Source organism: Heterocephalus glaber, unplaced genomic scaffold (assembly GCF_053883595.1).
Source record: "Heterocephalus glaber isolate CG9 unplaced genomic scaffold, H.glaber_assembly_v1.0 deba00001150, whole genome shotgun sequence".
Classification (NCBI taxonomy): domain Eukaryota; kingdom Metazoa; phylum Chordata; class Mammalia; order Rodentia; family Bathyergidae; genus Heterocephalus; species Heterocephalus glaber.
In genome coordinates this window covers 1,866,440-1,892,326 of record NW_028258204.1, presented here as the reverse complement: position 1 = coordinate 1,892,326, position 25,887 = coordinate 1,866,440, and the positions used below count along the sequence as shown (strand labels likewise).

Here is a 25,887-nt window from a genome sequence, read left to right as displayed (position 1 = left end):
TATTGACACAAACATTGCTTTGGTAGGCATGGTGAATCAACCATAAATCTTGTCTTGAACTGCTGGTAAGGGCTGTAAAGTATGTCCATAAATAACTACAGCATAAAATATAGAAAGTCTTTCAAGTGTCCTGTGAAAAACAGGAGAAGACAGAAATTGCAAGAGGAAGAGTTAACTTCCAACTGGAGAGAAAATCTGGATAGACGTTGATTGAAGCAAAGTGTTTGAGCAAGATATCAAAAAGGTCAGATAAATTACGGAGGGAAGATATTCTAGGCATACAGTAAATTGTATCTGTGGAAGCATGGGTTGGTACTACAGAAACGTGAATTGCTGAAGTGCCAAGAACATGTGATGCACAGGAGGGAGTGTGTATGTATACATATGTGTGTGTGCGCACACTCAGAAATATATTTAGTATATTTATGCTAAATGAGACTAGATAACATCTAGGACAAGATAGCTTATCTGCTTGTTCACAGACTTTGTACTTTATGGAAAGGACAAGAGCCACTGAGAGGTCTCCGAGCAGGGACACACCAGGGTACAGTTGGGTGGGAACTGTAGGTGGTTAGCAGGTGGTTAGGGCCACAGTTAAGATTATTGCAGTATTCTTAGGCTGCATAAGGGGCTGAGTCAGGGTAGCTTAGTGCTGATTAAAAGGAAGCCATTAATATGGGATGTCCTGCTGCATCAATCAGTAGGACTTGGCAGTTAATTGATGGGGTGACAAAAGAAGGAGGAGGCTCCAGAAAGATGATGAATTATTGGCCCATTACCTAATAGTAACTTTGCATTTATGTATGGAGCTTTAGAATTTGTAGGATACTATTATTAAGTCTGAGCCTTCACAACCCTGTGATTTAATCAGAATTATCAGTTATAGTAGTATTGTCCTCATTATAGATGAGGAAATCAAGAATGTAAGGATTTTTCCATGCTGATACACAGAGTAAATACAGAACTGGACCTATAATTGTATTTTCCAGTTTCCTGGCCCAGGCTTCTTTCTCTAAAAAACTCTTCTTTGTGAAGAAAAGCCCTGGCATCCAGTCTCTGTCTACCACAAAGTTTTGGGTGGGTTGGTTGGTTGGTTGGTTGGTTTTTGATGTGAGTAATCTGCTTTACTTTTCTTGAGCCTTAGTTTCTATAGATGTCCTTGTTCTTTCTGTCTTGCAGGGCTGCTTTCAGGATAAAATACCATGTTTTTATTTTCACCAACTCTTAATGCAGCAAATAATAATACTGCACTGTGCTTGGTACTGGGAATGTAGGGTACACTACATACACACTTTTGCAGTGTCTAGATTACAGGAGGAGAGAAAAACATGTGAATAATAATTCTAAACTGTAACAAGTCATCTTCCAGGTGTGTTTGTTTGGCTACAGTCACAGAGCAAGGAGTAATTGGGCAAGCCAAATCAGTAGTAAAATGTTAAAGAAGATGAAGTAAAATAATCTGTCATCATCATAATAGCTATTATTTGTTGAAAGTTCCTAATTCTGCAAGATAGATATTTTCATCTTTTAGGTTACTAAACAGGCTCAAAAGGTTGTGAATAATGAAATCAGCATAGTACAGAGGGAGCTGTGAGTAGGTCAGAGCAGGACATGAGTAACAGTGTGGACAAAAACTGGAAAAGGATCAGTGCTTTGGATCTACAAATATACTCTTTATTCCAGATATTTAAAATAAAGATAATTCTGAACGGTGATTTCATGATAGAGAATGGAGAATATTTTAACATATATGAGACAGGATTATATGCCAGTAAAGTATGAGCAGTTAAAAATTACTTTGTATGCCAAGATGTTTTCACTGATCAGTTCTTTTAAATGTGTAAAAAAGGTATTTCTTTATTAATTTTATTAGTATTCTTTATTAATATCTTCATATTTTTAAGAAACTGAAAAATACAGGAGGGACATCTTCCAATTTATAAAGTCAGCATACCTCTAATTGCTAATATGTGACATTACAAAATATTAGCAAAATGAATCTGACAATATATAAAAAGGATAATACATCATTACCAAGTCTGATTCATCTCACAGATGCAAGGTTAGTTTCATATTTGAAAAGCCATATAATTGTTTCAATAGATGCAGAAAAAGCACTTCACAAGATTTAATACCTATTTATAGTAAAAAACTGTTAGAGTTGGACTAAAATGGAATATCTTCAATTTGATAAAGAATATCTATGAAAATCCCACAACTAAAATCATACTTAGTGGTAAATTATTAAAAGGTCTTCCCAGAGAGTTCAGGGAAGGAAAGATACCTACACTTTCCTCTCTTTAACTTCCTGATACTGGAAGTCCTATTCAAGGCAATAAGATAAGAAAAAGAAATAAAATGTTTAATAATCAGAAAGAAAGGAGTAAAACTATATCTATTTGCAGTTGACTTATTCATAAAGAAAAACCAAAGGAATGGAGAAAACTTTCACTAGAACTTAATAAAGGTGTTTAGTAGAACATAAGGCCAAAAATCATTGTATTTTTATAGTCTGGCAGCAAATGAAATAGTAAATTTTTTAAATTTCATGAAAACAGCATTAAGAAATGCAGAATACTTAGAAATAAGTTTAATTTTAAAAATACCCAAAACCTGACCTTGGAGACTACAAATATTGCTGAGAGAAACTGAAGAAAATTTGAACATTTACACACGCACACATACATATGTACTGAACTCACTCATGAACCTGGTAACTCAGTGTGTTTAAATGTCAGTTCTCCTTGTCTGCAGTTCCAATCATAAAATCAGGCAGGCTTTTTGTAGAAAATGCAAAGTGGTTTCTAAAATTTATTTGAGAACATAAAGGACACAAAATAATACAAAGAAATCTTGAAGAAGGACAAAGTTGACAGATTTATTAACTGCTTTGGAAACTGATAATAAAACTACAATAACTAAAACAGTGTGTCTTATGAGTTAAATAGTATCCCACTAACACTCACATCCCCCTGGCATATTAAGATGTGACTTTATTTGGAAATCCAGTCTTTCATAGATGGAATAGTTAAGATAAGGTCATACTGGATTGGGATATGCCTGAAATCTGATTACTGGTGTCCTTTCAAGAAAATGAGAGGACCCAGAGACAAACATGAGGAACAGGCACATCTGATAATTGAGGAAGAAGTTGGAGTAATGTGTTTGAAAGCCAAGGAACCCTGAGAATTCCCAGAAGCCACCAGCAGCAAGAAAGAGGCAAGGAAAAATTCTTCCTTGGAGCTTTCAGGGGAAGCATCAGTTTCAGACTTACAGCCTCCACAACTGTGGTGAAATAGTTTTGTTATCTCAAGCCACCCAGTTTGTATGGCACTTCTGACAGCATTAGAAATTAAGAATCAAATTGATCAGTGGAATAAGTAGTAAACGTAGAGATAGACCCTTGCTTATCCAATCATTTAATTCTCAACAAATGTACCAAAGCAATCTTAATAGGGAGAGAAATGTCTTTTCCACAAACAGTGCTGGAAAAATTGAATATTCATATGGATAAAACATGAACTTCATCCATTTTCACACTGAACATAGAAAATAATTCTAAATATGAAAGTTAAACTATAGAGCCTCTAGGAGAAAACATCTGTGTTACTTAGGGATGGGGAAAGATAGTTTCAGACATGGAAAACATTAACCATAAAAGAAAATATTCATAAATAGTTATCATCAAAGAGCACTAAAAAAATGAATAGGAAAGCCAAAAACAACGAGAAAATATTTGCAAAATATTTATCTGATAAAGCACTTATACACTGTATATAAAGAGCTACCATTCAAAAATGAAAAGACAGAAAAAAAAATGAAAAGACAACCAGCCACACTTTTTAAATGAGCAAGAGTTTAAAAGACATTTTACAAAGAAAATTATAAAAACAACCACTAAAGACATTAAAAGTGTTCAGTGTTATTTGTCATGGGGAAAAGGTCAATTAAAACTAGAATGAGATAGGGCCAGGGATTTAGCTCAGTGGCACCGCGCCTACCTTGCAAGTGCAAGGTCCTCAGTTCAATCCCTGGCACACACAAAAAAATTAATTCTACAACAGAACTAGAATGAGATTTTTTTTAAGTATACGGGCACTAGAAATGTTAAAATTAAAAAGACTACCATGTTGGAAAAGGGTCTTGCTCTTTTTAAAAAATAAACATTTACCCTAATACCCACTAATTCCAATTCTTACTATACCTGCAGAAGAGAAAGGAAAATATAGATACAGAATAGATCTGTAGAAGAATGTTTATAGCAGTTTATAGTAGTAGCCAAAACCTGGTAACAGCCCACATGTCTGTCAACAGGAGAATAAACAAATCATGGTATAGTCATACAGTGGAATAAAAGACCATAAAAGGAAACAGATTATTGGAATGCATTATAGAAATACATTTCAAAAACACTGATTTGGGCTGGGGATTTAGCTCAGTGGCTCCTGCGACTGCCTTGCAAATCCAAGGTCCTGAGTTCAGTCCCCGGTACCAAAAAAACCACTGTGAGTAGAGAGGAGGAGAAAGCCTTACTCAAAACAATACATGTGATATGTTTACAGTATGAGTAACAAGAGGTAACAGTAATCTGGTGAAAGAGACTGGAACAGTGGTCATCTCTGAAACGGGTTGCCTGGCAAGAGCCACAAGGAACTTCTAGGGTGATGACATTATCCCATATCTTGACATTTGGGTTACACAGGCATATGCACTTGCAAAATCTTCTTGAATGGTACATTTAATATTTGTTTCTTTCACTAAATGCAAATTTTACCTCAAAGAAAAATAATCTCAACAAATACTGAACTCTAGTTACTGATTTTATCCTGGCTGAAGTGATCAGGAGTAAAATGTACTGATGCTCACAACTTAAAAATGCATTGCAAGTGGAGAGTGATGTGTGTACTGAAGGATGGATAAATAAGTGACAAGAGCAAGTATAATAAATGTTAGTAATAGAAACTAAACGTGTGTGGTCAGTGAACAGTAATAGCTGTATCTTTGCAACTTTTCACAATGTTAGGGGAAATGTTTTCCATTAATTAGGAATGATTACAAAAATTGTACATCTATTCTGTGGAATACTGTGGAGCAGTTATTATTCTGTTACATGCAAAGACTCCTAAGGCTTTCTCTTAAGCAAAAACATGTTGAAGAAAATATTTTTTAAATTAACACAGAATTATTTATAATATATGTATTCTCATATATTTGGGAACAGGAAATGCATTGAAAAGTAGTTTAGGAGTTGGGGATTTATGATCAAGGAGAGCTCTAACTTCATCTCAGTGTTTGGCGCTTTTACACATTAAAAAATGATAGGAAAGAAGGGCTTGAATTGCTGGGGATAGAGTTTAACACCATTAGTAATCTAAGAAACAAAGTAATAATAAAGTAACACTTTACCCCATCAAATTACAAAGATAACAAGTATGTGAGAATATACAGTGTTAGAAGTCTGGGGTTAAGTACTTTCTTACACAGAATTAGTAAGAACACAAACCAGTAGGGCCTTTCTGAAAGGCAGTTTGACAGCGTATCAAAAACCTTAATAAAATGTTCACACTTCTTGATGTAGCATTTTCTCTGATAGAGATATTCAACAGATGTGTCAAAGGTGTATATACAAGGAAATTCATTGCAGTGGGGATTTCAACAGTGGAAAACTAGTTATAGCCTATAAGCTCATCGTAAGAGAGTTAGAGAAATAAATTATGCTATGTCCAAAAAGAGAATAATGCCTCGCTATTAGGAAGGATGATATAGGGCTATATGTATTTGTGTGGGGAAATATGTCTACTATGTTAAGTGGAAACAAAATAGATAATAACTTGGAAGGTTGTGTCTCAGAACATTAACAGTAGATGTTTTGGCAGTATTTGTTGTTGTTACTGAGGTGCTGGGTGTCAAACCTAGAGCCTTTTGCATTCTAGGCAAATGCTATACCACCAAGCTACTCCCCTGGCTCTCATCCTGGTTTTTACATTACACAGTCAATCTCAAACAATGGTTGAGTCTGTTACGTTCTCAAATAATTTTTTTTTTTTTTAGTGTTCTCATTTGTGTTTCCAGAGCAACATTGGAGATTGGTGTTGACAGTTGTGAAAAAGCACAGTATAATGATGCTTCATCATATAAATAGTGGTATGTAAAGCAGAGCATAGCAGCAGCTACTCATATATCAGCTTTAAAAGACAAGGACAGGGACCCAAAGGAGCCAGCAGCCTATTAAGACACTTAAGGTTCAGTTTCTTTTGTTTAGGATGTTTGAGTAGCCATTTTGCTTTTCTCTTGAACATACAGCCAAAACCAGACAACGTATATAAAATAAACATAAGACTTTGAAAGATGAAGAAAAGCACCCCAGCTAGAGACTGTGAGACCCTGGGAAAGACATAGAACCAGAATAGTATGAGGATAGGCCTTCTATGGAGCCTGTTTTCCACTCAGTGGTGTCAAGACACCTCTTCCCTTCCCTACCATGGACAAAGAAGGCCAAGTGGGGAATCTGAATTTTCACCCCCAGCTAACAGTAATAAGTAGCTGTCCCCTTCACCTGCTGCCACAGTCTTGCTTACATAAAAAATTTAAATGGGATCCAAAGTCTCATAATACCCAGAATTTCCAAGTCAGAAGTATCAGTCAAAAACCATTCATCAATGGGCCAGGAATTTACCTCAGTGACTCCATGCCTGCCTTGCAAGTGCAAAGTCCTGAGTTGGATTCTGGTACCACAAAAAAAAAAAAAAAAAAAAAATTCAGCAACAACCAGAAAAATCTCAGCTGAAATGAAAAAAGAACAATACATACCAACTCCAAGATAATGCAGATCTTAGAATCATCTAACAAGCCTTTAAGAACAGCTATCACAAAAAGGCTCTAATGAACAATTACAGACATGCTTGAAACAAATGAAATAAATAGACCAAACAATAAATAAGGCTGTAAACCAGATGGAATTTTAGAATTGAAAATTACATTAACTGATTTTTTTTTTAAACTGCATGGGTTAATGGAGGACAAATATGACAGAGGAAAGAATCAATGAACTTGAAAAGGATTAAAAGAAATTAGTTGATCTGGGCAAGAGAGAATATAGGCTTGAAAAAAGTTTATTAACCGGTGAAACATTGGAGTGCCCAAAAGAGGAGAAAGAGGGAAGGAAAAAGTATTTAATGAAATGATGCTGCAAACTGCTAAAATTTGACAAAACACAGAAACCTGTAGGTTCAAGAAACTGAGTGAACAGCAAACTGGTCGAACCAAAAAAAAAAAAAAATCCCCAGAAAGATATTTCATAGTCTCATTTTAGGCAACAACAACAAAAAATCTTGAAAGCAGCAAGAGAGAAGCAACCCATTGACAATAGGGAATGGGCAAAAAAAGAAGTGACACAAAATCTTTGAAGAATTGAAAGAAAAGAACTACCAGCCCAGAATTCTATATCCAGTATCTGAGCATGTATATTCAGTTTATTCAAAATATGCAATCAAAAATACATTAAACACAAATGAAAATAACTATTTTCAAATAACTTATAAGGAAGAAGGAAAGCATAATGGAAATAGAAAATATCTAAAGAAATTTCTTGAAACAAAAAAGAAATGGTAAGAGTAGGAACCATAGGGCCAAGGATTTGGCTTAGTGGTTCCGCTGCTTGCCTCGCAAGCGCAAGGACCCAAGTTTGATCCCTGGTACCAAAAAAAAAAAAAAAGTTGGAACCTTAAACTATGAAAAATAAAGAACAATGGAAAGAGTAAATGTAACAGGCATTTTTCCCTTTTGAATGTTTAATATTGTTAAAACATTTTTTCACTGTTCTTAAAAATTGTAAAACACTGTCTAATATGGCTAGAAGAAATGTTGATGAGACTTAATATAAATAAGGGGAGGTAAAAGAACCTCAAGGAAGGTAGTCTTTGTAATTTAAAGGAACTGAGTAATCCCAGCACTCAGGAGGCTGAGGCAGGAGAATCACTGCGAGTTCAAAGCCAGCCTGGGCTACATGGTGAGTTCAGAGCCAGCCTGACCTACAAAGCAAGACCCTGTCTCAGAAAAAAAAAGGAACTGAAAAAACATTGATACAAGTAGATGGTGATAAGTTAATAGTATAGTGCCTAGAATGACCATTAAAAATCTTCAAAATATGCAATTTAAAGTACTTTACAAATTTCACTATCAAGTAATCCAGAAATGTCAGACTGAAGTTGTAACATCAATGATTACCTTAAGCATAAATGATCTACATCCATTTATTAAAAGATTTACAGAGTGGTTTTAGGAATGGCACACTATGTTGTTTAGAAGTCACTTCAAACAACAATATAGATGGGTTGAAAATAAAAGGCAGCTTTATTCGTATTAATCTGTTTTCTTTTACCATGATGAAATGCTGAGACTTCATATAAAAGACAGTTTGATTTAGCACATGGTTCTGGAGGTTCAAGGGCTGGCATTGGCACAACTCCATGAGGGACCCTTTGGCTGTGTTATGTGTGTATGACATCATGGTAAGAAAAGGAGTGGTAAGAGAAGCAGAGATCAAGAAGCCAGAGAGACTAGGGAAGGCCCAGTTCTGCTTTTCCTAACAACCTCACAAGAACTAAGAGTGCCAGGAGAACTATGTTAATCCATACCAAGGCCAGCACTCCACTGACCTCCCAACAGGCCCCACCTCTTAAAAGACTCCACACTCTGCTCTTCACTGACATACTTAACTGTCTCCCAGCATGTGAGCTCTTGGGGGACGTACTTGAACCATAGCAGTTTGTAATAACAAAAACTAGAAACCAAGATGCTGTTCAGTAGGGGAGTAACTGAACAAACTATGGTATATTCATATCATGGAGTTCCTTTTAGTAATAAGGGACTATTGATACTTTCAACAACTTACATGAATTTCAGGGACATTACTCTGCATGAAAAGTCAATTTGAAAGAACACAAGGCAAATGGATACATTTGTATAATATGACAGAATTACAGAGATGGAAAACAGATTGGCGGTTGCTGGAGGGTAGGGACAGTAGGAGGAGGAGAGGTAAGTGTGACTCTAAATGGGTAGTTGGAGACCTTTGCTGGAATGGAGTAGTTCTATATGGTCTTGATTTTGGTGGTTGCACAAATATACACACATGTCATCACTGAGGAAAACTGGGTGAAACGGATACCAGATCCCTCTGTACCATTTTTACAGAGTCCTATGGAGCTATAGTTACTTCTAAATAAAAAGTTTTAAAAACCCAAAAGATAAATTCTAAGCTAGAAGAGTTCTATTATGTTAAACAAATGCATGAATATATTTTATGCATTTTCAGATGTAGGAAAACAGTATTTTATACATCTAAAATAGAATGCCTTCTATGAATGACTTTTTTAAACTTAGCTTTTGTTTTTATCAAAAGTACAGAGGCTTATTCTGAAGAGGCAGCCACTTTACTCCGAGCTCTTTACCCTTTGTGATGTGCTGGCTTCCCATTCCCACTTGAGAAGCTGCAACTTCCTTGTTGCTCACAGACAGCACCCTTATTTCTGCCCCCTTGTTTTCCCACTGTAGTTGTCTTGTTCATTTTAGTTTTATATTCTGCTTTGTTAAGAATATGGTATAATCCTATTCATCTAGCCTATGATTGCTTTACTACTTTTTATTTTCCCCAGAATTAATAATAGTCCTGTGTCCACCAGGTGGCAGAGATTAGAATTTACAAAAGACAAAAATGAACTGTGAATGTCATCTTTGTTGTGCTTCAAATTATGATACGGGAATTGTGCTTTTAGCTTCCCAAGGGTCCCTAGAAAGGAAGAATTCTAAGGTTATAATAAATCTCGCTGTTTCCTGCCTAGCAGGTTAAATTTGGTACATACAGTATGCTGTGAAGTAGTAGGGTAGCTTTTCTGGTGATTTAAGTCGTATATTGTGGAAGCTAAATGGGTCCTTGAGGGCTCCTGAGTCTTTGGTTATCTAGTAGTTTTCAGTTGGCATAACAACGGGCTAACTGCACTGTTTTTCATTTGTAAGTGTTGTATTTGATTGTGCATGTGGATGTGAGAAATATTCGACTCTGGGTTACATAATTTGTTTTCACATGACATTATGGTGAATTATACATGTTTACAAATGAATTTGTAAGTGTGTAGCTCATCTGTTGATTTGTTTTCACATGTGTTTAGTGGTGATGATCGTGAGCTTTTTAATGGGACTCTGTGAGAAATGGAGTCATAATTTAATTTCATAACAAACGTGGTTTACCATTATTCACGTAGCATATCTGTTGGTTTCCAGGTACTTGAGGAAGCAGAAGCCCAGCATCTGTGTCAGTCCATTCTGCCTGACATGGTGAAGGCCGCACTTTGCCTGCCCAGTATTTGCACCCAGGTTAGTGAGTTGACATCCTTCGTGCACTCTTGAGGCTCACACTTGGGTCAGAGAAAGGGGTGGGAGGCAGATTTGCCAAAGAATTTGGTAATGTTGCTATCTTAAGGAAAAGGTTAGAGGCTAGAGAGGATGCTACAAAAGGACATTAAAAATGCATCATTCAATTTCTGAGCTTCCGTTGACACTGTTGAAGTTTGCTTACTCAGACTTCTTTCTTCTCATTGAAACAATCTGTATCTTTTTGTAAAAAAGTCATTTCAGAACATGTTAATGGATTTGTGATATTATATTTTTAAAAGGGCTTACGACTACCCACTTCTTTTTCACTCTTCCAAAGTGATATATTAGTATAACAAATGAGTTCATAGTACTTTCTTAAGAATAAAAGAAAGGATCTGATATGACTTCATTTGGTGTAGAATGCACTAATTACATATTGCTACATAAAATATTACACCAAAATTTAGTGTTTTAAAGAAATTAACATGTATGATCTCACAGTTGTTGGCCATGAATTTGGGAACAGCTTAGCTCAGGAAGTCTCAGCTCACCTGTCTTATGGTTGCAGTCAGGGTGTGGGCGAGGGCTAGACTCCTCCAAAGGCATTTCAGGCTGGAAGGCCTGCTTAGCTGTTCCTCACAAAGAGCAGAAGCTGCAGTGCCTTTTGTAACTGAGTTTCTCAAGCTTCCTAGTGTCACTTAGACTGTTTCTACTGAGTAGAAGCCAGTCACTAAATGTAGCTCAGACTCGAGCAGAAGGGAATTAGACTCCACTTCTAAGGGGAAAAGTATCAGAGAATTCGTGAACGTATTTTCAGACTTCCTTAGGAGGTTGTTTTATTCTTCATTTTCTTCCTATGCTGTTTGTATTTGCCCTTGTTTTTTATTTTAAGGCCAGCCCCTTGCTGCATGGATGCTAACCAGGATTCTGATAACACTGCTGCTCCCCAGGAGCTCTTGGGACATTTCAGGTGTAAAAGTTTCTCAGGGTGTAGTATGGCTGCACTCTTGCACATCCCCCAAGCCACGACTACAGTCACTGGGGCACGAGAAACCCCCACATGTGTCAGACACCTGTGTGGGGCCCTGCCACTGTCAGCTGAGAACCAGCGGCCACATTTGTTAGCTTCTTATTGTGATGTTTCCAATGCTTTGTAACTTTAATTTCACCTTAGTAATGCATTATGTTTAAAATAAATTTTACCATTAGACACAAAATATATTTAAAAACACCTCTTTCTGTTGGTAGTTACTTAAATAATAAACAGCTTATATTACATGCTCCTTCTTTTTCCCTTCTCTCCTTTCCTTGCCTATTAAATGTCTTGCTACTGTCTAGTTCTCCCTTTTATTACTTCCCTTGTGAAGCCTTCCCTGCTTTCCACAGGAAAGCTTTATCACCGTATCATACTTCCCATGCTGCTTTTAACTTACATCTTTACAAATCTTCTCCCACTAGATTATGTTCCCTTTGAAGAGAGATCTCTGTGTCCCCAGATGTGTGGTGCTTAAATGCTTTTTTAATTCAGTGTATAATTCATGATTAACAGGATCTAGCCTTTTGACATGGCTTACTTAACCCTCCCATCCTCTCCTGCTACAAAAGGAAGTTTCCGTATTTTACTTAATGAGATACTTATTATTCAAAAGCTTGTAAATTAGTAAGCTATCATAAGTTGCTTGGTAGAACCAAGTCAGATTCCTGGCCTCTCAGCTTTTTATCCTGGCTTATTGCAGCTTTGTTCTTTCATTTAGTGTATAGCTAGGAAAACATTTTCCATCTCAGTTTTGTGCTCTGCCAAAAGCCAATCTCTTCTATGAAAATATAGATGTGACTTGAGATGAAAATATGTTTTTGGCAAGTTAAACTGTACACATTGATATTTAATTATTTGCCACATTAAAGTACTCTAGGCCGAGTCTAAAAAGTAAATTTTAGATTTATAAAAAGAAAATCAAAGGAAAAACACTTTGAAAGGAAAGTTTTTGAAATATCTTTGTTCATAGTAATCAGCTTCTTATTTTGTCTAGCTGAATGTTTGCCAGTAAGATCTATATCTTCTCTTTTCTATGCTTTTAGGCATCTCTCTTCACGAAGAGAACAGAAGTCATTTATTCTTTTAAAAATTATATTCTTTGTTTATTTGGGGATGAGAAATGCTTGTGTTTCAAGTCCATTAAGCCTAAAATATTCTCCATAAATTTTTAAAATCATTTTTCTGGCTAACGTGGTAGTCTAAAAGATTCGTTTCTCATTAAAACAAGTAATAGTTTGCTTTTAGTCATGAATACTCTGTCACCTTGTCTAAACTCATTGCTGGGTTGTAAATAAATATTTAGGATGGAAAATGGGGATAATATGAGTTCTCTATTTCTTCTTAGAAATGGTGATTAGCAAGGCTTGAAAGCAGGGAGGATTTTGGAGACCATAGTGAAAGTACATTCTTTACCTTTTGTTGTCGTTGTTGTTTACTTGTGAATTTTTCCAAGAGAAGTAGTTAAATTTCAAGATTAACCTTTTCTTCATTCTAGCAAACATTCCAGCAATGATGTATGTTCCCTGTTACTTAGAAAAATTGTGATTTTGATTCGTCTTGCCTGCCTCCTCCTCAGGTTCATTTTGTGGTTGATTTCTGAAGAATGATGAGGATAGTTTACGCTAGACAACTGGTTTGAGATTTGTGCAAATAATTGGCATTCTTCATTCTGGGTTTTTCTGAAAGAGAGAAAGAAAATCATTTTTATTGGTAAACTGGCAGTGTGTCTTTGGTTTTGCCAACACGTCCTTAAAAACATAGTTTCGACATTTAAAGGAGAATAAAACTTACCAAACATAATACTCAGGTCCTCTGGATTATACTAACAATGAAAGGTCAGTGAATTTGAATTTGGTACAAGTAAAGACATTTTAGACATAAAAGATTGGAAGAAAAAATGTCCAGCATCTTCCTTAACTTGGGATGTTTATGTAGAAAATGCCTGCCTTTTACACGTTATCCATGAATCTATGATGGTTTTCACATGTTCCACTAAATTGCTTTAATAAAATTAGATTTAGGTCGGGTTGGGGATTTAGCCCAGTGGTTCCACCGCCTGCCTTGCAAGCACAAGGGCCCAAGTTCGATTCCTGGTACCAAAAAAAAAAAATTAGATTTAGGTCTCATAAATTGTCCATGTGCAATGTGATTTAGAATAAGAAGGAAAAGACTTATTTATTGAATTATTTTCCTTAGATCATTTTATTTAGGACTAAGATAGAGAAATTGCTCATCCAACAATTTCTAATATTTAAAGGTAGAATTTAACATAAGCAATAATAACTAAACTCAATATTGCATTTTTCTCTTTTGTCTTTGGTTTTAATTTATCATTACATGGATAATGTGTTTGTACTTGCTAAAGCAATCTTGTTTTTCACTAATGAGTAATGTTTTGTATTCTCACTATCATAATTATTGATTAGAAATCTGCAGTTTGTCAAACAAGTACCTTTTTCCAATTGTCCCTGATAAGCAGCCCTTGACTTTAACAATGTTGCTGATTTAAGGATTCAAGAGTGGCTCAAAATTACTCCTGCCATAATTTAGCAAATGCAATTTGAGGCCTCTGCTTTCAAAATTGCTAAACTAATTATTGCTCTTGTCTGTATTTTTGTTTCCTCCATCAGCCAATACCTCTCCTGAAGCAGAGGATGAATCATTCCATCACAATGTCACAGGAACAGATTGCCAGTCTTTTAGCTAATGCGTTCTTCTGCACATTTCCCCGGCGGAATGCTAAGATGAAGTCAGAGTATTCTACTTACCCTGACATTAACTTCAATCGGTATGTTTTCAGAGAACACCATTGCACAGTAAAATAGAGAAGGGCAAAAGAAACTAATACTATTTAAGTAATGTGCCATGGGCTAAGCATTTGTGTATAGTTAGCTGATGTCATCTTTATAATACTATGAGTTAAGTGATGTTTTTACCACATTACAGACAAGGTAATTAAAGTTCACAGAGTTAAAGAATTTGATTGGAATCCAGGCGCCATTAATTCACAGACTGAGAGTTCCTCTCCCACCTATTCCAGTGTTCCTGTTATTTCATCCTCCTAGGTTGTCCTACTCAAGAGTACTCTGGATTCCACATGCCTGTTTGCATATTCATAGGAATATTTGTTGTGCATTATGTTCCTTATATGCTGAAAGAATGTTAAAGTAAGAGTGAAAGTGCCAGGTGTGGTGATGTACACCTGTCACCCCAGCACTTTAGAAGGATGAGGCAGGAAGATCACAAATTGAGCCCAGCCCAAGCCACTTATCAAGACCTTGTCTGAAAATTTAAGGAGGTGAGGATTCAGTGTGAAGGCCCTGGGTTCAATCTTCAGGGCTTAAAAAAAGTGGAAGTAAAAGTCCTTTCCGCAAAAATCATATAAAGTAAGAGTATGAAGTCATGAGGTTTGAAAAATATACTTATGGTGAAAAGTGGCTGACTTATAGATGAGATTGTTTTATTAATGTAAAATTTGTAAGAGGAAGACTAAGGAATGTTCAAATTACTTGACTCAGTTAATACATTGTGAAGATATTCAGCCATTTTCCCAAATGAATAGTCTTTTCACCATCTACACAAAAACACTAAGGAATCTTCTTGGCAAATGAATATTGTTTGTCCCTCCCTCCTGTTCCCCAGTTCTTTATGCCTCACCTCATACTTCTTTCTTTCTTCACTTGAGAATTATCTTTATGGTATATGGGAATGGAATGTGAATTTTGTTCCCTATCAGGAACAAGACTTAAGAAGTCCTCATAGTATGTGCTCTTCTCTCCCGGGAGGTTGTGTGTCACACCCTCCTCTGCACCTCTCACCACCCACCTCCGTCCTCTGAGAGCGGGGAGCATGGGCAGTGTGCCAGATAGGAGCAAACCAGCCATGTGTATTTCCTGTACTGTGGAATGTACAGTAGAGACATTTATTTTAATTTGCCATGTTCATGTAGTTTCTTTAAAAACTTCATTTTGAACTAATTTTAGATTTAAAAGTTGCAAAAGTAGTACCAGGATTTCCTGTTTATAACTCACCTAGTTCCTTATATTAACATCATTTGTAACCATAGTAAAACACAATAATCAAAACGAGGAAGTTAACTGTGGTATAATAGTGTAAACTGAATTACTAACCTTATTTGAATTCTACTAGTTTTTCTACTGCCCTGTTTTCTATTTCCGTATCTGTGTCCTCCAACTTGTTCCTTAGGTTTTTTTGTTTTCTTTATGAATTTGGTACTTTTGATGACTATTAGTTATTTTGTACAGTGATCTCAAGGTGGATTGACTGATTTCTGTCACAGCTGGAATGAGGTCATGCATTTTTGGCAGAAATACCACAGAAAAGACTGTGTGTTCTTCTCCGTGAGCACATTAGTGGGTCATAACTCATCCTGGTCCTGGTGGTCAGGTGCTACAGTGTGCCTGCTGGGTTTTTCCACCATAAAGATACTGTCCTTCTCCTCTGTCTTAGGGGAGATAAAATTCTATGCACAAGTTTTGCCTCACATTTACCCCTCTAATTTTACCATCCTCTGGTGGATCTTGTCTGCAAGTGTTATTGTATTGGTTGCCCATTGTAATTTTTCTGTTTTCCTTTTCTACGTTTATTAAGTGAAATTCTAAGGAAGACCTGTCCTGTATCCTCCATTTTTAATATCAGATGGACTCATGGGTCTTTACTGTATTGTACAAATTAAAATAGAATCCTATCATTATTCATTTTACTGCTCAGTGTGTTTTGGCTTTGGCCAGGAGAGCTCCTTCAGGTTGGTTCCTGTGTTCTTTTGTCAAGTTCCCAACAGGTGTTTTTTTTTTAGCATTTCTTCCTTTCTGGAATCACAAAGTGTTCTAAGCCAGTGGTGGGAACCTATGACACATGTGCCATAGTGGACTGTTGTATCATTAAAAGCTCTAAAAGGTTTGCCATCACTGTTCTAGGCTTATCTTAGATTTTCCATGCCCTAGCCCTGAATCAACCATTTTTTCCAAGGATCCCTGATTCCTTTTATTTAGAGACTAAGCTCTGAGTGGCAGATGTGCTCATTGCTGTCACTGTTCTGATACAACTTGTAGAGGGGCAGCTCTGTCATCTCCATGCAACAGTGGGGAAATGTAATCACCATCTTCTCCAGTGTCATAAATTGTCAGCTCCAAAGGCCTTATTTTTAGGCTTTTAAAATTGCACAATACTACTCTCTCTTGAGATGAGAAAAATTACAAGATTTGGCTGAATGGTGCTCAATATAAAATTTTCATTTAAAAATCTAAAAGCAAGATACTGCAGACATTCAGTACATTTTCAGTACATTTATTTGTGGTGGGGCAGCTTTTTTGTTTCTTTTTAGCAAATAATTTGAATATAAAAATTCTCTCAGACTCAATTCTTAGGCATATATATTTAGTGATCTCAGACATTAAAATATCAGTGACATCTGTTGTATACAATTACTCTTTGTTATCAACATTATGGGGAGAGGACAGCAAAGAAAAGTGATATTATTGGTGTAAGGGAATTTCTCCAAATTTTGGTAATCAGGATAAACTTTATAACATATCCCCTTTAATTGTGTAAAAACTAGTTGTGATGAACACATTTTCCAAATCTGATAGTAGCTAAATTTGTTTTTAGAGAATACTGTGTAGAATACATTTACTTTGATTCAGATATATAGTCAGCAAGTACACATTCTCAATTATGTTAAGGGCCCTGGGGATACAGAGAAAGGACCAGCTAGATTCTTAGTTCTTCTTCCATACAGAATTGTCTCACGTTTACACTTCACAGCTGCCTGGGCAGCTTTCTCTCCACAGGGCTTTTATTCTGCCTTAAAGCACAGTTTATGAATCCCTTTTTCTGACATCTGATCCTGTCAGGGTAGGTCTGCCACTCCTGTGAGTTCCTCGAAACCTCTATTCTATAGAGGACAGTTGTCCCATCATTGTGGCACTCTTTTGTTACTGAAGGATGGGATTTAGTAAATGAAATTCTCCTTGAGGATACAACTTGAACCAAGTATGAAAGGGTTAGAGGAGTTCTTACCAATGAGGAAGGAGGGGTAGCATAATCAAAGGCCCTGGGCAGAAGACTTGATGTGCCCAGGTACTGTGAGACCAGTAGCATGGAGAGAGGAGAGGATGCAGATGTAGGTGGGGGACAGACAAAGCCATGCAAAGTAGACCCATGTAGGCCATCTGAAAACAATGATTTGGGAGGGAATAAAAAGAGCCACATCCATATGACCAGATTTCCACATGCAAAGACATATTTTTTATTGTAATGTGGGCATCACCTGGAGAGAGCACACAAGTGTGTCAGGAAAGACAGGCTGGTGCCTGGGAGAGGGTAGGGGTGGGGACAGAAGGGTGAAGACCTTTGAAGGGGTATTCAATGCAACAGTGACACACTGGGCTGAAGAGGCATCCCGGGTGCTTAGATTTGTTCAGCCAGATTTGCACCTTTAGTGTCTTCTGCTTTTCCTACAGTGTCACCTGCCCTACTCTGTTACAATTGCTTTTTCATTCCTTTCAATGTGATGGAGATCTTATCTGTCCTGTTCTGTGTTCTTGTCACCAAATGTCATACTTCCTAGGCCTTCAGTACTTATCAAATGATTGGAAATAAATTTTACAGGTGAAATATTTGAGGAATTAAATGTCTTCTTCAAAGTCAATGGGCCTGGCTAGAGGCAGAGTGCTGAAACTGAAACTGAGACCCTTCATTCACAGTGTACTCATTGACTTTTCCAACTTTATTCCAATTTTATTCTTAGGAGTTATGGGGTGCTTGATTTTCAAGCCACATATAAATGTAGATTGTACTTTTGATTTCTTTAGTATATAGGCTAAAACTGAGAGAAAACAAACAACTACATTGGTATCTATGGTTATAATTGTATTAAAAAATCTATTAAATACAATTTTTTGCTTATTAAACAAAGCTAGTAAAGCATTTTCTCCACTATAAAAGTGGACTCACTAAAAGTTAAAGCTGTATAACTCTTGCAAGTTTTCTTTTTTAATATAGAAAAGGAAATGGCTGTATGTAAATAAAGTGAAGATTTAATTTTATAAAAGTATAATTGCCTGTTTGTGTAGAGAGTTATCAGTTATATTTATAATGAGGGCTCTCCAGAGAGTAAGTAGCCTTTCTGTTTAATTTATAATAAGTATTTAATTAGGTCTAGAGTCTGCCAGAGTGCTATAAATTGTAGAATTTCCAACCACAGTTCTGAAGGCAATCCCAGCGGCTCTAGGATTATGTTTTTGTTTTTTGCTTTTGGCAAAAAGTAGTTCTAATTAACAGTGCTTTGGAGTTTGTATCTCACTGGCCATCCACAGTTTATTTCTGTGGAAAGAGGGATCAGCTGGCATGTACACCTTGACAGTCCCTGAGGTCACACTGCATAGGGTTACTGGCTAGTGCATCCCTTGTTTCAGTGAGTGTGGAAATGCAAACTGGCATTCAGCACAAGTTTACAGGAAAAAGCTTTAATAGAAAAATAAGAGAAAATAAAAGGGAGTACAACTCTGACAAAGATCAAGCTAATTCCCTAACAAAGGAGAGTAAGGGACAGTAGGAAAAGAACTTTCCCTTGAGAAACTAAAGAGGGCATAGGCTTGAAAAGGTGGGTCAGACTGACCTATTCCCAAAAGAAGAGACTAGTTTTATGGTGTCTTGTGGTGGGCTAGGATATTATCTCAGCCCTGGTTTTGTGTCTCTGGGGGAACATTCATGACATGAGGGGCATGGGCCGGGGATTTAGCTCAGTGGTTCTTCTGCCTGCCTTGTAAGTCCAAGGTCCTGAGTTTGATCCCCAGTACCAAAAAATAAAAAAAGGAAAAAAAAATGACATGAAGGGCATTTGGGCTCCTATGAAGTGACAGTCTCTGCGTAGGGGAGGCTCAGTCACGTGAGCCCCTGCTGGAATCCATGGTGACTGCAGGTATAGGGCAATGGAGATTTCTGGGTGTAGCTGAATATCCCTGAATCTCTTATCCTGGTATTCTCAGTCTTGAAGGATGATAAGATAGCCTAGGTAAATGTAAGTCTGATAAACTTTGTATTGCCAGCCTCCAGGCAGACTTTCCCTGAATGACTAACATGGCTATATGCAGAGCTGAGAAGGAATTTCTCTGACTCAGTTTTATAAAATGGAGGTCAAGCTTTGTTCTACTTTCAGTTACCTATTAGGTGTCTGTGGGACCAAGGGAAAAGTCAACAGCATTTAGCAAAGACCACTTTTAAGTGTCTAACTGCCTCGGAAGAAAATACAAATCATGCCTTTAATAAATAACAAGTTAAGAGCTTCAGAGGTTGTTTGTCCTTTGTCCTTCTGGTGGTCTCTGATGGTATCTGTAGCTATGGCCTTCCTCAGGAGCTTGTTTCTTTGACCTAATTGTAGACTTTTACATTTTTTTTCATGAGCATTCTGTAATCTTAAGTACCTTAATATTAGAAAGCTTTTTCTCTAAGTCACTTTTTTAAACTTCCAATTCAGATATACCAAAAAAATAAGAGAACTGTATAGTGAGCCCATGTTTTAATACAGCCAGCCTCAGTACTTATGGGTATTTTTATTATTGTTCTTTTTTCACTTATCCAACTCTACTTCTTTTTAATCAGCTAGAATATTTTAAACCAAATACCAGACACCAGACATTTAATTTCAACCATGAAGGTTTCAATACTTAAGCTCTTCACAGATACCTTTACTCCTAATTCTTGGTTGAATGTCTATAGTCTTTTCCTCAGAAAAGCATAAGGCTGTGTGTGGATAATTTCAACTGTATGTGTCCATCAGTAACAGAAGCAAAAGCACAAGAAAGGAAGAAGAGGACAAAGTGGCATTAGAATCAGCAACTGTATAACAAGAAATAAAAAATTATACACAGACTGTCATCTCAGTTATGCTAAAATGTCTGTCGTATGCCCCTCTGTTCATAGCCATACATACAGCTACATGAGCAAAGTCAATCAGACTAACAAGAAAATGAATCAGAATATAACTATTGGGTGGGGAGATAAACACACTTAACACTTGATTCTTTTCTAAGGTCTCCAAATTATTTACATTGAGTATATTTTATATTTAGAAGAGATATAGTTAAGAAAAATAGGCATAGGAAATTGAATGGGAAAAGTTAATAAAAAGAGTGAATTATTTTTGTAATTTAATTTTGACAGTAGAATCACAGATTTTTTGAACCTTTTTTTGAAAAGCTAGTGTAAGTAGCTTCCTCCCACTTATACCTCCACAAACGCATTATTGCCTGTACTGTACCCTAACTTTGTTGCATATAGAACAAAATCCAGAGTCTTCTAATGGTGGAGAACCACAGTATTGACAGACAACCTTTTCTCAGCAGTCAAGACCCGCCCAGGAGTAGGATGGCCTGGGCACAAGTCTTGGGAAGGCTTGGCTTTACTGACTTATGATTTCCTACCACCAATTACCAGAATTTACATTAATTTTAATAAAATACAGAGTCCACCAAAAAATGTATACATGCTTCAGGAAAAAAAAACTTGTATAAACATTTTAATACTAAATTTATCGAGATATTATGAGATTAATACAAGTTACCTTTAGCCTCTCTAAGAGGTGTTCCAAGTGGTGGCCATGAGCTTCCAGACATTTATTAGTATGGCAAACTGCTGCTTGGGTAACCTTGGTCATTGAGATTGCTGCTCATGCATTTTCAATTTCTTCTAGGGTTCCCCGTACAAGAGTAATACCGTCCATTGAAAGAACATTATACTATTTTTCTTTTCCTGAAGTGTGCATACATTTTTTTTTAGTTGAAATAAAAAACATTTAATAGAATTAATGAACTAATACAAATGACATTTTGAAGTCCCACTTGACAATGAAATTACAATTTTCCATTAACACACATGATAAAACATGTTACTCAGTATACAAAATAGTGTCATTCTTTGTTCAAGTTTTACAAGTAGATCTTGAGTTGTAGAATAAAAATAAAATATGTCTCCTAAAATTAATGAATCTTTACATTCAGTTCTCCAGGAATATATAGTATAATCTTTTATTTTAATTTTGCCAAATTTCAAAATTTATTATGAGAAGAAAAGTGAAAAAAAAAGATGTGTTAAACAAGATCTTGGGGAATTGTTTTTTATTTCTTTAGAATCATCTCTTCTTAAATTTCTTGGTTGTCCATATCTAGGCAGTTATATATAGTAGTCAGTTAACCTGTGAGAGTTAATATGTAAGAGTAGTGCAGGTAGGTAGAGATGAGAATATGCTTTTCAATTTGTTTCTCCTTTCCTCCAATCCCTTATCAGTTCATGGCTGCATCTTTGCAAATGTTTCTGTCTTCTCCTGTGCACACTATTTATGAACTAATCTTCATAAAACACATCTTCTCTATTAAAACTATTCAGTACTCTTCTGTAAGGTTAGATTTAGTTCCTTAAATAGTTGAATCTCATTCCAACACTTTAGTTTCATATTCAGTACCCTACATCTTTTAACCCTTCCATTGTACAACCCCATGCATCACTGTCCCTTAAGATAGGTCCTCCATCTACTCAGAATTCCTTCTAATCTGCTGTGCATACAATTTTTGGCAGACTCTGTATTTTAATTTTAAAGCACCTCTTTCAGCTGAACTTTAAAAAAAAAATATTGACTATCCTTGAGGATAGTCAGATTTATTTTACCTAAATTATAAGAAAGAACGAATATAGTATGACTTAAAAATAATTACAGATATTACTAGGCTTTTAGTCTGTCAGACCTCTTGGAAGGATATTTGAAATTAGATCTCCACTGTCTTGACTAGCCATATTTCTGACAGGGGAGCTCTGGGGCCTCTTGGTAACAGTGGGTTTGTCTTTGTCATTCTGCATGGTCATTTGGCTCAGACTGTCAGCAGTTAGGCTTAATGGGAAGCAAGCCTAGGCCCTCTTTCTTAATGAAAGGAATATAGATTAGAATAATGCAAGCACTTTGTACAAATGCATGTTGATTTTTTTGTTGGATATTGTATAATGTCTTAATTTAGCCCAAGTACCTCAGCTTACTTAGCATTATCTGAAAATTTTTGCATGACTATATCTTAATAACAATAGCTAATTCTAGGGCCGGGGATTTAGCTCAGTGGTTCCGGCGCCTCCCTTGCAAGCACAAGGTCCCGAGTTTGATCCCCGGTACCAAAAAAAAAAAAGCTAATTTTATTAAGCACTTGCCATATACTAATTACTGATAAATTATTTTTTACTGAATCCTCACATCAACCTTGTGAATGCAGTATTGCTTAGATAATGTTATTCCCGTTTTTCAGATGAGGAGACAGAAGTTTATAGAGGGTAGGTTACTTTGCCAAGTCAACACAGTACCTGGTAGATTCAATTCAGGAGAGTCTGGTTGTAGCAGCTATATCCTTTGACCACGCTGCTATATTCTCCCTTTGAATGAAGCAGGTTAATACTTCTTACCTCATAACTAGTGAGAAATTAGAACAATTCTTAAGGAGAGCTTTCATCTGTTAAATAAACTGAAGCCGTTTTTGTAAGTCCAGTAAATATCATTTGCAGTAAATAGTATTTCACCAAGTAAGAGTTTAACTCAATCTGTTGAAGATTTGAACTCTTATCTTCCTGGCTAACTGAAAGCCCAAACATTGAAAATTCATTAAATGGGGTGAGCATGTGATGGGCCCCACAGTTATAGGGCTTCCTTGGCAGCCAGCATGTCTGCACTTGCCTCTTGCTAGGAGATGGTGTGAACCCCCACTAACAACAGGAATGATGGCTAGGCAGCCATTGATGTAGTTTATTGATGACTCGCTTTGATGCCTTTGATGGAAGACTGTGGATAGGGAAGCTTCTATAGTAATGAGGTTTAGGGAGTATAAATGACCTATCAGCAGACCTGGGACTTGAACACTGGTTTCTGTGCCCTAGACATTTTGTCACTGCCCCTATGTCTTCCTGACCAGCTCTGTGCTGTTGTGCTTTTCATTGTGTCTCACTGCTTCTCAGTAACAAAAGGCTCTGAGAGTGCTCCAGAAGTGGAACACAGCCCGAAGTTTGCCTGTTCCACATGGCTTCTAAAAGGTCAGGTACCCAATCTGATGGGCCGTTTGGTAAGCTGCTTGTGTAGCACTTTGTTGTCTTTGTGTTTGCTTTCTTGTATAGTTTGTGTTTATGATTATTGTTTCTGGCAGTTTGGAGTACATATGAGTGCTTAATCTCAGATGAGGTATAGCTAGCTAGTTGATTGAATAAGAAAAATGGTAAGAGTATGTGGTGGGAGGCTGACGTCAATAAATTGAATAAGTCTTCCCTTTTATTTATTGTTGTGTTCTTCCAGACCTGCCTAGTTATGTTAAATATGCCTGACCTTTTCCCCTGCTTGACTTTCAGGGCTTCAACATGCATATAAAGGCTTCCAATGTGATTAGCATTGATGCTTCTGAGATCGCATGGAAACTAGATGGTCAGAGATAAATTGTGGGTCTCAGCAGTGGTCAGCCCAGGAGGCTTCGACATCTGCCTCTTGCCTGGATTGGAAATGTTGCTAGGGCCATATGGCAGAGAGCCTCACAGAGGAGCCTGCGATGACTTTCTGGCTTGGTATCAGGTTATATATTTTAGACTGGAAGTTATAGTGCTTCAGGCTTGATTTATTGTATACTAATGGATTAATTCTTAGCATAAAATGGCATAGGGGCATGTGCGTGTGTGTATCTAGAATTCAATTTCAGTAATGTTATCAATATTCCATTCAGGGAGAGGTTTTATTAAACTATGTTTCTCTTTATAAGTATGGAAAGAAAAGCACCCATGGTTAATATGTATCTGACCCTTGATTGACCTCTTCCCTTAAAAATGCAAACTGTTTTGTTTAGAACAAAGTGAAGTGGTATGACTGGCTCTTTCTGTTTGCTTGTTTAATCTCTAATTATCATTTAGTGAAATGCCAAACTGCCTTCCCTACATGCACAGGAGTTATTAATGTCCTGTTTTGTATGCCTGTTTACATACATGCTGCTGACTCAAAGAACATCTCTAAACATACATACTCAAGACTTGGAAAACCTAAATTAAAAGAGATAAACGTTGAGAAGTTAAAAAAAATTAGATGTCGGTTGATTATTATGAGAAGGTGCCTCTCTCTAAGTGTCTATCTGTCAAACCTCCCTTGTCTCCACATCAGTTCATTTGGCCTCTCTACCTTCCCTGCTTCTGCTCTCCCCTCTCCATGAGCTTCATCCTCAGTCCCTTTGTCCCACCCCCATCTCTCAGATTGTACATATATCACTCCTGTGTTGACTTTCAATCATGACTATTACCTGTGTATTTCTATTATTTTCACTTGTTGCCATAGCAGAATTTTCCTTTTTATTTATGTGGCTATACATAGCACTTTAAAATGTTTTAAAAGCCAAGTCTGAGATGACACAAAAATTTTAAACCTGCTTCAACTCTTCTGACTTTATCTCCACTCCACTCCACACCCACACCCTCTTCCTGACTCTGTCATGGAGATGGTTACACAGTGATTTGAAATTAGGCTTGGAGCAATGAATAAATGGAATACTTTGAGATTCTTCTTGATTTATGCCTTTAAGATTTGGACTTGCAAAATAAACATTGGTTCTCATTTGTGGTAATAATAACAGCTATATAATCTTCCAGGAAACTCCTTATCACCAGAATAATAAGTCTGCACTCCCAAGAGGCCCCTAAGGTTAATAATTTGACATCATGGTTATGAAATATCTGGACTTTTATGTGACTTTATAAATAGATGGTCATACATAGAAGCTCGGGACACACTTTTTCTTTTTGTGTTTTAGGAAGTCATTCCTTAAGGGCAACAGGCATTTTCTCCACTCTGCAACAGTTCTTTTGAAGAACTTTTCCCCTTAATGGAATTGTATAGTATCATTTCATCTCTAGAAGGAGGTGATGGCTAGTTGTTATAATCATACTGCTTTCCTCTACTAAGTAGAAAACCTAAAGAGAGGTTTTTGCAGTGGGGCCCAGTGTATCATTTAGTAAATCATACTTATTGATATAGGATGTTTAATTAAACTGCCAAGAAGGTTCTTCATTTTGACTCTCATTTTGATTTAAATATACTCTGTTCTGGTTGACATATTGCAAAAGAAATCAAGCTGAAACCTGTTCTCTCAAAGAACCTTTTTTTTTTTTGAAACTGGCAGCTGGATTTTAATAGTGTATATATTAAATAGTTTAGAAAGATAAATTCTTTGAGTAAAAATTATCACCCAAGCACTCTTAAACTCTTTAAAACAGACTAGATTTTAAATTAAGTTTAAATACTACTCAACATTATTGCTCTTTGGGGGAAATAAGTACTTATAAATTGCTTTTCCGGAAGTTGACCTTGAATATAAGTTTCAGGTCATTGTAAACAGGATCATTTGAAATCTACATTTCCTTTCCTTTTCCTAATTCATTTCAGTTGCTCAATAGGATTTTCT

General features: G+C 36.5%; 1 protein-coding gene across 6 annotated transcripts in view; it reads left to right on the top strand.

Moving 5' to 3' along the window:
- The window catches only part of Parg (poly(ADP-ribose) glycohydrolase), a 126,416-nt gene that overhangs the window by 39,938 nt on the left and 60,591 nt on the right, over positions 1–25,887 (top strand). For all 6 annotated transcript variants that reach the window (XM_087210617.1, XM_087210618.1, XM_087210621.1 and 3 more), the window contains 2 exons: positions 10,282–10,374; positions 14,041–14,198. In XM_087210617.1, coding sequence (XP_087066743.1) covers positions 10,282–10,374; positions 14,041–14,198 — 251 coding nt within the window. The remainder of the gene's footprint in view (positions 1–10,281; positions 10,375–14,040; positions 14,199–25,887) is intronic.